This window comes from Dipodomys spectabilis, unplaced genomic scaffold, assembly GCF_019054845.1.
Source record: "Dipodomys spectabilis isolate Male_0828 unplaced genomic scaffold, ASM1905484v1 ptg000001l, whole genome shotgun sequence".
Lineage (NCBI taxonomy): Eukaryota > Metazoa > Chordata > Mammalia > Rodentia > Heteromyidae > Dipodomys > Dipodomys spectabilis.
The window spans coordinates 3,154,079-3,168,627 of record NW_024870678.1 but is presented as its reverse complement, the minus strand read 5'-3'; the positions used below and the strand labels follow the sequence as shown (position 1 = coordinate 3,168,627).

Genomic DNA, 14,549 nt, shown 5'->3' with positions numbered 1-14,549 from the left:
CTCAGACATTATTTTAAAGCTTTAACTTCATAATTTTTCTATTTTCCTTATATGATAAAATACAAAAAGAGAACTGAAAGAAAAGTTTCACTGAAATAGATAGGTTATGAAGAAACTAAGCTCAGACGCAAACTAGATCTATTTACCAAGACGTAAATGTATTTTCAGATGAGTGATAGTCAATATTATTTTGTATTTATTCTCACCTCACTTTAATTAAAAGGTGCAATGGTACTTGCAAAGAGCTTTTTTATCTCACAGATGCTATTATGCAGTAGAGAGGTTTTTCTTGTCATATGTCTAGTAGTCAGCTGTACTTATCTGAATTTCACATACAATTAAATGTTCCCAGTGTTACTGCTTTAGTAACACCTGACTAGAGTTCCAGAAAGCCCATTAGGAGGCTCATTATTTACTCTGCACCAACAATAGCAGCTGGTGCATTTTGGGCCATAATACATACTCCTTCTACCGAGCGTAACTGATTACCCTTTCCCCCCTTAGATTGATTTTTCATAACAGAAGTCAATTTTTTATTTCAGTTTTTGTATTTTGTTATGGACTAATGAGAACTACTATCTGAGCTATGGTGGCACACACCAGTTATTATATCACCTGGGAGGTTGAGGGAAGAGGGTTGTAAGTTTGAGATCAACCTGGGCTATATAGTGAGAACATATCTAAAAAAATTACTATTTTATAATTAGAATTACACTTTTTGAGTAAAACCATAAAAATCTCAAAAATAAATTTAAGGGCTTGGGGATATAGTTCAGCAGAAGGGCAGTTGCCTAGCATGCATGAGGCTTTGGGTCAACAAAACCCTCCCACCTATACCCATACACCAGTATTTTTCAAGTAAACATCCTAATCAGTTAGCATACTTTATACATCAAATATCTGCCACCTTTATCTTACACTGTTGAAAATAGCATTTCTTTGTAATATTGTTAACTTTAGCTAGACTGTGACAAGAAGTATTGCATTACCAATGATCTATGACCAAAGATAGTTGATTCAAAATTCCAACTCCCATTCTAGTATTAGAATAGTTACAGTACCTGCTGTTTCAAAACACTTGAACTTTCTGGTTTCACAGTTTCATCAAAGTTGAGACTTGCCTTTGCTAGAAAGTTCCAAATCCATTTTTCCCCTTTTCTAATTAAACAAAACCCAAACAACTCTGTTTTTCACTTAGGTGAACAAAATCAATGAAATCATGGCCCATTTCTGCTCGGCAGAGCCCAGCTGTGAGTTGCTACAGCAACTCTTGTACACTGACCATATATGGCCTGTCCAGGAAAGAAAGCCTTTGCTCCACCTACTGAAGACGCAGTGGCCCTAACTAACAGGCACTCATGAGCAAACATTTGATTTTAGTTCAGTAGCTGTGATGGAGCAACAAGAAGCCATTACCAACTCCTAGTAGTAATAAATGTCACCTCAACAACCAAAACAAACTACAAACCAAGCTGCTGTGTGTCATGTGCTTCTAAACTATGGTTTGACTCTGTGTGTGTGTGTGTGTGTGTGTGTGTGTGTACGTGTGTGTTTACCTCTCTCTTTAGAAACCTGGGATTGGAAAGGAGCCAAAGTAATTTCCCTTCAGGCACAGAGAAAAGAGAGAAGACAGAGTAAGAGAGAAAGAGCACATTCCCACTTAGTTACTTACATTCGGGGTTTTGCTTTTAGACTTCAACCCATGCAAACACATTCAAAAACATTTTTTTCTTTTATTTGGCCACTCAGAATCAAACATTCATCAAGTTTTTACTAAATGTCAACTCTTTCGCTAGTTGCTATTTATTTAAGAAACATGGAACTTACTTCCTTTATTCCTCAGGACAACTCTGTGAGGTAGGATTAGTATAATCCCTATTTTACAGAGAAATTAAGGCTCTGCAAAGTTATTTGGCTTGTACAAGCTACTGAACACTACAGTCAGAATTTGGACTCATGTCCCCTCATTCCAAAGTCTTTTTCTAGTATACTATATTAACTTTATGCAAAACACTCAATTCTTAATGTAACTATGCAAGCATTTCTAAAATAACTTAAAATATACTTTAATATATTTTTCAAATAGTCTCAGTTTCAGTGGGTCCTCTAACCCTGGGAACAGCCTCTGTGGGGCCTCTCATGCCAGCCACCAGACATAGCAAGGCCTCTAAAAACTTCACACCTCTTGTCTCCAAGAGAAACTCTTGCTGTACCCCACTCCACCCCCATTGTACCCAACCTAGTCTGTCTGTGTATCCTGAGTAGGGCACAGCAGGTGGAGCACAGTTCCAGGGGTCTGTAACTAGCCAGGCCCCAAAGCCCCAAATTACATTTCCAGATCAGTACTGTCAGATACTTACAGCTGGACTGGGGTGGGGGTGGTAGGAGTCTGCATCCACCTGGACCCAACAGCCTGTACATGCACTCCTATGTGAAGTTCCTCCTGCACAGAGTGAGGGTTGTATCTAGACAGCCCCCAAAACCCTCTGGAGCATTCCTATATAGGATGCCCCACCCTTAGCACTTGGGGTCTGCGCCTAGCTGACTATGCTTTCCCCCATGTGGTGCAATAACCCACAGAGCCAGAGGTCTATGCCCAGCCCTCAGCCCCAGAAACTTGTATGAACATCCTTTAATAGGACACAGCTTTGGTTTGTGCTTAACCAGGAGTAAAAGATCATCTGTGCATCCCAGCACAGGACAACACTGGATACAGTGGCAGAGACAACACTCAGCTGGACCCAAAAGCCTTCCCATGAATCTCTGAGGGACACCAAAGGCAAAGTGCCCATAAGAAAGCTACAGCCCATTACCACTGAACGTAATGTCCAATCTTAACGTCCTCTACAAACCCTGAACCCAGATATATAAATCACTGTGAAAGATGATAAATTCATGAACAAGCAGGAAGAATACCATTCCTAAAAACTAACAACTCAGGGGAGTACTCTCTAAGAGTGAAGAGGGAGAACAAAAGAACCATTAAAGCAATAATGAGAAAAATGGCTGATGAAATTAAAGGACACACCCACAAATACAAGAATTCAGAGAGGAAATGATGAAGAAAACCCAGGACATCTGAGTTGATATCAAGAAGACAGACACTTTGCACAACTTAATGAAGGAAATGAAAGACAAAATTAACAAGTTGAAAAACCATGAGAAATGACAAGAACTTGGAAACATGAAAGGCTTGACCTCCCTATTGCAAGGCATAGTTGAAAGCATAGACAATAGAATAAATGGAGTAGAAAACAGGGCATCAGGAGTTGAGGATAAAGCAGAGGAATTAGAACAAAAAGACATGAAAAAACACTCAGAACATAACAAAGGGACATTCTAGAATTAGCAAGAAATGGCAAAAAGATCAAAATCTATGCACAATGGAGAGAGGTGTGGGAGAAGAATTCAAAACCAAAGGCACTGAAAACCTTTATAACAAAATAACAAAAGAAAACTTCCCCAGAACCTCACCCACCCAACAGAGGTATACAGAACTCCTAGCAGACAGGATCCAAGAAGAAATACTTCTAAACATACTGTTGTGAAAACTTCAGACTTAAAAAACAAAGAATTCATCTTAAATGCAGCAAAATCAAAGAAGGAACTTTATTACAATGGAAAGATTAGAATTACTGCAGATTTTTTGACACAAACTCTGAATGCAAGGAGAGCCTGGAGTGGTATAATTCAAGCTCTGACTGACAATTGCCAAGCTAAACTAGGGTGTCCAGCAAAGCTAATATTGACAATTGATGAACTAACTAAAACTTTTCACAATACTAAAACTTTTCATGAACACTAAACTAGCACTACAAAGGATACTAAAGGGAAGCCTACTATCTGAAGAAAACCAGAGTCAAGGAAACATAGGATTGAATAAAAACATTAGCAAATGAGGAACGAAACAAGCTACAAAACAACAACAACAACAACAAAATGACAGGAAGTACAGTATGACATATTTTTTCCATAGTAACATTAAATATCAACAGGCTCAACTCCCAAACTAAAAGACATAGAACAGCAGTTTGGATCAGAAAAACAGGACCCAAACATTTGTTGTCACCAAGAAACTCACCTCACAGTCAAAGATAAATTTGAATGAAGGGATGAAAAAGATCTTTCATGTAAATGTATTCTTCAAGAAGACAGGAGTAGCCATACTGTTATCTGATGAAAGACTTACTTGTTAAAATCAGTAAAAAGAGACAAGGAAGGTCATTATATATTAATAAAGAGAATAATCCATGAAAAGGAAATCACAGTGGTTAATATCTTTTCACCAAACAATGAAGCTCCTCAATATATTAAACAAACATTCTTTAGCCTTCTAGACATGAGACATCCAACAAAATAATAATCTCTAGTCTTACCAAAGGACAGGTCAAACAAAAGATCAGCAAAGAAGAACCTCTGAATTAAATAACTCCATAACCTAAAGGGTCTTAATAGACATCTACAGAGTATTTTACCCAATAACCATGTAATTCACATTCTTCTCAGTAGCCCATGGAACCTTCTCCAAAACTGATTATATCCTAGGACACACTAGCCTGAGCAAATACAAGAGAACTGAGATAATTCTTTGCAACCTATCTGATTACAATGGAATTAAACTATATCTCAAAAACAAAACATACTACAGAAAACACTAAGCACATGGAGCCTGAACAACACACTGTTGAACAACAGGTGGATCAGTGAAAAAATAAAGGAAGAAATCAGAAAGTTCTTACAATTCAATGAAAATGAAAACACATCATACTGGAATCATTGGGATACTGCAAAAGCAGTGTTGAGAGGTAAGTTCATAGCTCTAAGCATATGCAAAAAGAAAACAAATACCACAAGTAAATAACTGCATGATGTAACTAAAGCTGCTTGAAAAACAGGAACAAACTAAACCCCAAATACTAGACAGAGATAGTAAAGATTAAGGCAGAAATCAATGAAATAGAGACTAAAAAAATTGTACATAAAATCAATGAAACAAAAAGCTAGTTCTTTGAAAAAAATCAATAAAATTGACAGTCCACTGGCTAAATTGATGAAGAAGAGACTCATATAACAAAATCAGAAATCCTAAAGAAAATATTACAACAAACATCCAAAAAATCCAAAAGAATATGAAGGACTACTTTCAAAACTTATTCTCCAATAAGTGGAAAATCTATAAGAAATGGGTAAATTCCTAGAGACATACACACTGCCTAAGGTGAACCTACAAGATGTAAACCACTTAAAAACAGTTCCATAATATGCAATGAGATTGAGGTAGTAATCAGCAGTCTTCTATCAAGGAAAAGCCCAAGTCTTGAAGGATTCACACCTCAATTCTATAAGACTTTTAAAGTTGAACTAACACTGGCACTCCTCAAACTTTTCATAAAATAGAAAAAGGATCATTTCCAAACTCATTTTATGAAGCCAGCATTACTCTCATCATAAAACCAGTTAGGTATCCAATGAAAAAAGGGAACTATAGACCCATCTCTCTGATGAACAGATGCACAGCTCCTCAAATATTAGCCAACAGAATTCAGCAAGTAATTTAAAAAATCATATATTATGAACAAGTAGATTTCATCCCAGAGCTGCAATCAACCAAGCCAAGGACACATGATTATTCCAATAGAAACAGAAAAGCCTTTAACAAAACCCAACATCCATTCTTGTTAAAAGCTTGGAGAAGCTATGAATTGAAAGAATATACCTCAAAATAACGTTATATATAACCAACAGCTAACATTATACTTAATAGTGAAAAATTAAAACCATCTCTAAAATCAGGAACAAGGCAAGGCTATCCACACTCTCCTCTTCAATACAGTTTCGGAATTCCTAGGCAGAGCAATAAAGGGCAAGAAAAAAGATATTAAAATAAGGGGTTCACATAGGGAAAGAAGAAGTCAAACATCACCATTTTCAGATGACTTGATCTTATAGCTAAAGCATCCAAAAGACCCCATCCCTAAGTTTCTCCTAGAGCTAATCAATAACTTTGGCAAAGTAACAGGATACAAAATTAACCCATAAAAATCAATAGCCTTTCTGTATATAAACAATGCATACCAGAGAGAAAAATTAGGACAACAATTCATAACAGCCTTGGGAAAAAAAAAAAAAACATTTGGGAATAAATCTAACCAAGGAAACAAAAGACCTTCACAGCAAAAACTATAAAAATTTGAAGAAACAAATCAAAGATGGAAATGGGAAGACCTTCCATGCTCATGGATAGGTGGAATATTGTGAAAATTGCTGTACTGACAAAAATTATCTACAAATTCAACATGATCCTCACCAAAATCCCAATGACATTCTTTACCGAGATAAATAATAAAAAAAAATTCATATGCTATAATAACAAAAAAAAACATGGTATTGGTGCAAAATAGACCTGAAGATCAGTGGAATAGATTAGAAGACCCAGAAATAACTTACCGTTTTTTGATATTTGATAAGGGAGCCAAAGATATACATACGTGGGGAAAAGATAGGCTCTTCAGTAATTGGTGCTGGGAAAACTGGGTATCCATATGCAGAAAACTAAAAATGGATCCCTGTTTGTCACCAGTTCAAAGCAGATAAAACACCTCAATGCCAGACCTGGAACTTCAAAATTACTGAAAGAAGGACTAGGAGAAACATTGGAACTTATAGGCATAAAGCAGAAACTTTTTGAAAAGAGTCTCAGGGCACAGTAGATAGGAGAGAAATGTGACAAATGGAATTACATCAAAATAAAAAGTTTCTGCATAGTAAAGGACATAGTTACGAAACTAGAAGACAGCCAACAGACTAGAAGAATTTTACCAGCAATATATCTGACAAAGGCCTAATATCCAAAATATACAGAAGCTCAAGAAAATAACCCCTCCCAAAGCCAATAAAGAAAACACTAAATGGGCAAAGGAGCTAAGGAGAGACTTCTCAGAAAATGTAAGAAACATATGAAGAAATGCTCAACAGCCCTGGTCATTAAGGGAATGCAAATCAAAACAACTCTGAGATTCCATCTCACCCCGGTTAGACTGGCCAACCTTGTGAATTTGAAGAACAACAAATGCTGGCAGGGATATGGGGAAAAAGGAACCCTATTGCACTGTTGGTGGGAATGTAAACTAACACAATCACTTTGCACAGTATTCTGGCTATTCCTCCAAAAACTAAACAAGGATCATCCCTACCACCCAGCCATACCACTCCTGGCATCTACCCAGAACATCACAAGCCAGGGTATCATAAAGACACTTGTACATCCATGTTCATCATTACACTATTCACAACAGCCAAGCTATAGAAACAGCCTAGATGCTCTACAATAGAAGAGTAGATCCAAAAAAATTGTGGTACTTATACATATTGGAATTGTACACAGCCATTAGAATAATATTATGCCATTTACAGGGAAATGGACCTACAACAAATCATGTTAAGTGAGGACAGCCAAGCTCAGAGATGAATGGCATAGGTATTCTCTCATGTGGAAGCTAGATCTGGGACATGATAAACTATATAGGACTCTAGACACACACAGTAAGTCCAAAGGGAAGAGAGGAAAAGAAAGGCAAAATACCTTTCTGCCTCTGATGATAGAAAATAATATCTATTGAAATGAACTCCAGAAAATGAAAATGAGTTGTTTCTCTTTTCTTTTTGTTTTGTTTGTTCATTTTTGTCTTTGGGAAGCAAGGAGGGACACTGAAATGGAAAAAAGGTGAACAAAAAAAATGCAGCAGTGGTACTCACTAGACACTATGTTGAAAATGAACTATACAACTTGTAGGTAGGGACAGGAGGGGAAACCTGGGAGAGAGTAAAGGAAGGGTAACATTGTCCAAAAAGAAATGAACACATTATCTGACTTATGAAATGGTAACCCCTCTGTATTATCACCTTTATAATAACAACTTAAAAATATTTTTTTGTGAAAAAAACTGTACAGAGGGGTTACAATTACATGGGCAAGATAATGAGTACATTTCTTATCAAGCATTGTAGCCTCCTCCTTTGTTTCCCCTTCCCATCCCTTCCAAGCCTCCCCGCCCACCCAATCCTCCCCCCATCCCCCACCAAAGTTGTAAAGTTCGTTTTCGACATGACAACTTGTACATCTCATTGTTGCAACGGGTCCACCTGTATCCTTATTTAAATGACTTGTTTTTCCCCTTTAAAAATATTTTTTAAAGAATATATTTTCACACATAACTTTGCTGGTAAGCTAAATATAGTCAACCACTTTCCTAAGTGGAAATAAAGGTACAGAAATAAAAGACTGTATTATGGTCCTGGTGGATTTTTGTTTTGTTTTAGTTAGGCTTAACTTACAGAACTAGTTTCTCTGAGGAAGGCAGATGAGGTAGAAAAAGGGTACTGTGGTAAACCTTCAGTAGAACACTGTGTGGATCATCTCCAGGACTGAGGTAAGTGAGGAAAAAACAAGCCAAAGGCACATAGACTATTTAAACCAGGAGAGAAAAATTTTATCTCTGTCATTTCATTATTTCCAAGTTCAATTCCAAGTCAATTTGCCTATTTTCAGTTACTTCTCCACTTCCAGGTATAGAAAAGCTTCTAATGTCATTTTTCATTATTAGAATGAACCACATAGTTCTTCTCCTACCCAGAAAGGAGTCCACAATTAATTTCTCCAACACAATTATGATAGTTTTCTAGGAAAACAGAAGGATTATCTTAAATGTTATTTTCTTAGCTCCTTAAGATTTTGACCTAAACATCCTTCCATTCCTGTAAGTTAGACATCCTACTCCACTGTGAATCTACCTCAAATTCTACCCCTTGTAATCATTATCTTTTAATCTGCTTTCCTACCTTCTGAGTCTTTGGGTTTCTTATAGCTTTTCTGTCTTCTAACTCTATTTTAGTTGATGACTCTCAGTTCTCTAGTGTTTCAGATGATGTGAGAAGTCAACATTATCATAAGAGATTTAACTAGTTTCCATAGGGTTTTGGAAAGACACATCGTAAGTATAAATTTATTACAAAGCATTCACATACAAAGAAATCCATTGTGACATCACTGATTTTAAAACATAAGAAATACTCATTAAATTAAAAATTGTATATAAAATAAAAACATGTCTGAATCTTTCTGGATGATGTAATTAAATAGCTAACTTCCTCTTCTTGCACTTTCTTAGAAAAATACACTATGCTTTTGGGTCCTACATATCATATTGTCAACTAATATTGATAAACATACATAACAGTAAAAGTTATAAAAGAGTATGATATATAGCTGACCAGTGTTAAAAACAAACTATATTTATAAAAGGGAATGGTAATATCAAAGGGAAGTTTCTGCAGTTGAATTACTGTCTTCTAAAAATTAAGTCAGGCCAGGTGCCGGTGGCTCACGTCTGTAACCCTTGCTACTCAGGAGGTTGAGATCTGAGGATCATGGTTCAAAGCTAGCCTGGGCAGGAAAGTCCATGAGACTCTTTATCTAGGACAAACCACCAGAAAACCAGAAGTGGTGCCATGGTTCAAGCGGTAGAGCGCTAGCCTTGAGCTGAAGAGCTCAAGCCCCACGACTGACAAAAAAAAAAAATTAAAATTAAAATTAAGTCAATATTTGTAACTGGCACATAAAACTTAGGTTAAAGGTGTCTTCATGAAATCTGAATATTTTTCTCCTCCCCCTCACCAAAAAACACAGTCCACAGCTTTAAAATAAGATAGGGAAGCAGCCCCAGGAAAATTAAGCCTAGTAAACAAAAAAGTGGAATGAAACTTGTATCTCAGATTTAACTTGAACTTAAGCATTACCAATCTAATACAATTTCTTCGACTTTATGTAAGATACCTGCAAAGTGAGCAATGCTTCTAAAACATGATGAGGTCAGAAAATTTGGTAAATGAAAATTAATTTGGAATTCTTAGTAGGTCATTAAGCATTAATTTTTAAACATGTAACTTCCTGTTTTTATAGATGCCAGAAACATAATTCAAAATTTCAGAAAGGTATATTAAAAGCATATTAGGTAATTCAAGAGGTCGCAGACAAAGTTCATTTAAGGTGAGAGTTTTGCTATTGTGTTACTGCTCCCACATGATATCATCTCTTCTCAATTTCACTTGAACATTATGAACTTGTACTGGATGAGAGCTGCTGTTTTTCTGAAAAGGGTTAGTTTCATTCAAACATTTCCTGGAGCTGTTTTTTATGTTCTTTGTTCCTTTAGGGTTGCTTTCTTCTCGATGAATACCCGAAGCTTCATTTATCTTTGAGTTTTGAACTTTTTGCTGCAGTTTTTGGACCTGGAGAGAAAAAAACAATCTAATGTTTTAGTTAAAAAAAAAAAAAGCTCTATAATGGATCACTTGGGTTGACAGTTTAAATGTTACAATAAATTAAAAAGTTCAATTTAGTCAGTTATTTATTGGACCACTTTTACATACCTAAACTGTACTAATCAAGTAAAAATAATAAAGTCTTTCCAAAGAGTTTATTGCTCTGTTTAGTAGTAAAAGCATATATACAATAATTAGGGATAGTTCAAAGTAAGATAAATGGTTAGAAAAAAGTATAAACTCCAGTACTGCCAAGAGAAAATAAAAAGTGGATTTAAAGGCTGAAGTCCAGCAAGATCAACGTGGTGTGAAGGACAGAAAAATTATTGAAGATATGAAATTCGTAAAAAACTAAAATCAGAGAAGAGAGAGAGAGAGAGAGAGAGAGAGAAAGAGAGAGAGAGAGAGACTTGTCAGGTGATAATAGCAGCAAAGCAAAGAATTGGTGCTAAGAATGAAATGTGAGTTTATACATTGTGTGTATGTGTGCATGCCTGTATTGTCTTAAAAGTATTTCTAGGGGCTGGGAAGGTGACTCAGTGGTAGAGCGCTTGCCTTGCATGCATGAGGCCCTGGGTTCGATTCCTCAGCACCACATGAGAAAAAAAAAAGCCGGAGTGGTGCTATGGCTCAAGTGGTAGAGCGCTAGCCTTGAACTGAAGAGCTGAGGGACAGCACCCAGGCCCAGAGTTCAGGCCCCACGATCGGACCCAAAAAAAAAAAAGTATTTCTAAAGTACTAGTGAATGTTGAAAAAAATTCAAAGGAAGAATTTTCTCTTTCTGAGTATGTGCTAATAACAGGATAGAATTAAAAAAAAATATTCCTATTGACTAAGTCTACCCTACTACTTAGCTTATTTCACTTACGTATAGCCTACCAGATATAGTTTTAGAGCTAATGCAGACATAGGGTGAATGCATCTTTTTGCCTAAGATGCAATTTTTTTCTTGGTGCCAGTCCTGGGACTCAGAGCCTGGGTACTGTCCCTGAGCTTTTTTATTCAAGGCTAGCACTCTACCACTTGAGCCACAGCTCTACATCTATTTTTTTGGTGAATAATTGGAAACAAGAATTTCTTGGGCTTTTCTGCCTGTATTGGATTTGAACCATGATCTTCAGTTCTCAGCTTCCTAAGTAGCTAGGACTACAGGTGCGAGCAAATGGGAGGTTGGCTAAGAGGCAATTTTTATTACAGATTAAATTTACCATGATAAAATGTTTGGAAATGTATACTGTTACAGCTATTAAGAAATACAAATCCTGACTTTCAAAATATGAGATATATATATATATATATATATATATATATATATATGCTAAGTTATAGAAACATGATTATTCTTCTATTTCTTTCAAGTTTCTCTTATGCAATCTAAAGAAAATGTATACATTGTGTAATCTTTACCCCAAAACAAACATATAAAACTTTTTACTTACTACCTCCTTAAAAGCCAGTAAAGTGAAAATGTTGCTTCAAATTTTTTCTTTATTTCTTGGCCATAAGAATTAAGGCAATCAGGGCTGGGAATGTGGCTCAGTGGTAGAGCACTTGCCTTGTATGCATGAGGCCCTGGGTTCGATTTCCCAGCACCACATAAGCAAAAAGAAAAAAGTCGGAAGTGGCGCTGTGGCTCAAGTGGTAGAGTGCTAGCCTTGAGCTGAAGAGCTGAGGGACAGCACCCAGGCCCAGAGTTCAGGCCCCACGACCGGACTCCCCACAAAAAAAAGAATTAAGGCAATAATGCTCTATATCTTTTATTACTTTTGTATAAAAGTTGGGTGTGTGTGTACATGTGCACACAGTATATTTGCATTAGCCTGCATGAATAGGCAGAGAGCCTATTTACTATAATTATGGTTTCCCTAATTCAACTATGGAGTTATTCTTGGGATAAAATATTATACCTATGATATTTCTGTTAAAATATTCAAATACTACACCACATTTAGTAATTAAGACTTCATACAAGTACAGAGTTGTCCTCAATACCCTTTCCTACTGACTATAGATAGCTGAGCACAAGTTCTTAGGAATGGAGCTCAGCAGCTTTTTTAAAGAAGGAAACTGGTTTTAGGATTGGTATGGTTTGAGGAGCCAGGTGTACTGGAGTATTATCTTAAGAGACCTGAGGACACAAGGGGCATCATTAAAGCATCTGAAGAGAGATGATAGAGAAACCAATGTTATAAAGGATGACTGGTGCTGCTAAGGCTTACTCACAATTTTTCCTAAGTCTGAATATATAAGTGAACTTCATTATTCTCTTGTAATCTTGGGAGAATTATTTCATGGGGGCAGACTTTTCTATGAGAGACCTACTTGAGTCTTCTTCTCCTTTTTTTTATTTTTGTAAAGGTGATGTATAGAGGGGTTACAGTTAACATAGGTCAGGTATTGAATACATTTCTTTTTGAACAGTGTCACCCCTCTATCTTTCTTACTATACAGACCAAACTCACATTTGAAAGGCCATACAAAGATGTAACACTGAATCCAGATATTTTTATTAAGACAATTTTTTCTTAAGCTTTCTTACACTGTCTTGATGCTTCTTCAGTTTGGAGATTTGTTCTCCTTTAATTTCCATTTTCTTGATTAGATGCTCTAGTTCACATTCTATATCATCACAGACTGAATGACTTTGAGATTCCTTCATTTGTTTCAGTAGTTCTTCACGTTCCCTATAACCGAAAAGCAAATATTAAGGCTAGGGATGTATTTCAGGGTTGGAGTGCTTGCCTAGCATGTGCAAGGCCCTGGGCTCAATGACTAGCAACACAATATCAAATCAGACCAAAATAAAACAAAAACCAATTGTTTCTTGTCTGACACATGGCTGATACTTTATATGATGCGATGATATGGCACACATTTTTAATCCTAGTTGTCTGGAGGTAAAGGAAGGAAGATCATGAGTTAAGAGGACAGCCTGGGATATGCAGAGAGGTTTCTAAAAGCAACAACAATAACAACAAAACAAATAATATTATAACAAGTAATATTATAGTTATGACAAAGTATGGGTTTGCTATAATGTTTTTTAATCATAAGTTTTAGAGTTAAGTATTCATCTTCAAGTAGTCTCTTTCTTTAGATTTGTCTAATAAAATTGATGTCAAATATAACCAGGCTCTTGTGATTTGAGAGTAAACACATTTAGAAGTTTCTTAGACTTCAGCTTCTGAACAACTTTCAAAAATTCTGAACTATTAAATAATCAATGCTAAATATCACTGGGCTCTGCGAACTCATGCCTGTAACCCTAACTACTCAGGAGACTGAGATCTGAGGATTGTGGTTCAAAGCCAGCCCAGCAGGAAAGTCGGTGAAACTCTTATCTCCAACTAACTACCAAGATGCTGAAGTAAGCACTGAGCCAAGGCTTTAACTGTAGAACACTAGCCTTGAGTCAAAAGTTCCATGAACAGTGCTCAAGCTCAGAGTTCAAGCCCCAGGACAAGCACCAAAAAAAGAAAAAAAAAAAGTTAAGCCAAGTCCTGTGGCTCACACCTGTAATCTTAGCTATTCAGGCGGCTGATTTCTGAGGATGGCAGTTTGAAGCCAGCCTGGACAACAAAGTCCATAAAATTCTTATCTCCAATAAATGATTGAAAAAAGCCAGAAGTGGTGCTATGGTTTAAGTGGTAAGCCTTGAGCAAAAGCTGCTCAGGGACGGCATCCAGATGCAGAGTTCAAATCTCAGGACCAGCACACACACACACACACAAAGTTAAATAGTTAAATGTCATAAAATGTTCTGATGTCCTTGGCTAGAAGCCTCAAAGAACTCTCTTCAATTACAACTCTAGAATTTAAGATCCTGTCAATAGAACTAGATATATATGTTTCTATAGAGGTCCAGTTCAACTATTAGGGTCAGCCAAAACACAATTGTGGAATTTCTGTTGAATCACATAGCTCTGGAATTTCTGTTGGATACATATTTAAGTGTGGTGTATAATGTCTCCCATAAAGAATCTTCCTTACTATGGATGCTTAAATATTTGACATGTGTATTAGCCAGAGTCTAAAACAAGGAATCACAGGCTTACTTGTCTAATGAAATCATCCATTTTGTTTCTTTTAAAAAAACAAAAACAAAATAACAACAACAAAAAGGAGAATCTATCTATCTATCTATCTATCTATCTATCTATCTATCTATCTATCTATCTATCTATCTATCTATCTATCTATTTATCTATCTATCTATCTTTTGGTGCCAG

General features: G+C 36.3%; 1 protein-coding gene and 1 non-coding gene across 4 annotated transcripts in view; one reads left to right on the top strand and one right to left on the bottom strand.

Annotated features, from left to right (window-relative positions):
- Positions 1-9,523: 9,523 nt before the first annotated feature.
- Cep57l1 (centrosomal protein 57 like 1) overlaps positions 9,524-14,549 on the bottom strand; it is a 51,449-nt gene continuing 46,423 nt past the window's right edge. For all 3 annotated transcript variants that reach the window (XM_042675867.1, XM_042676041.1, XM_042675956.1), the window contains 2 exons: positions 12,860-13,004; positions 9,524-10,287 (listed from right to left, as the gene is read on the bottom strand). In XM_042675867.1, the coding sequence (XP_042531801.1) occupies positions 10,066-10,287; positions 12,860-13,004 (367 nt within the window). In that variant the 3' untranslated portion in view covers positions 9,524-10,065. The remainder of the gene's footprint in view (positions 10,288-12,859; positions 13,005-14,549) is intronic.
- On the top strand, positions 11,843-11,923 carry Trnat-ugu. Its single transcript has one exon. It is a non-coding gene; the product is annotated as a tRNA-Thr (tRNA).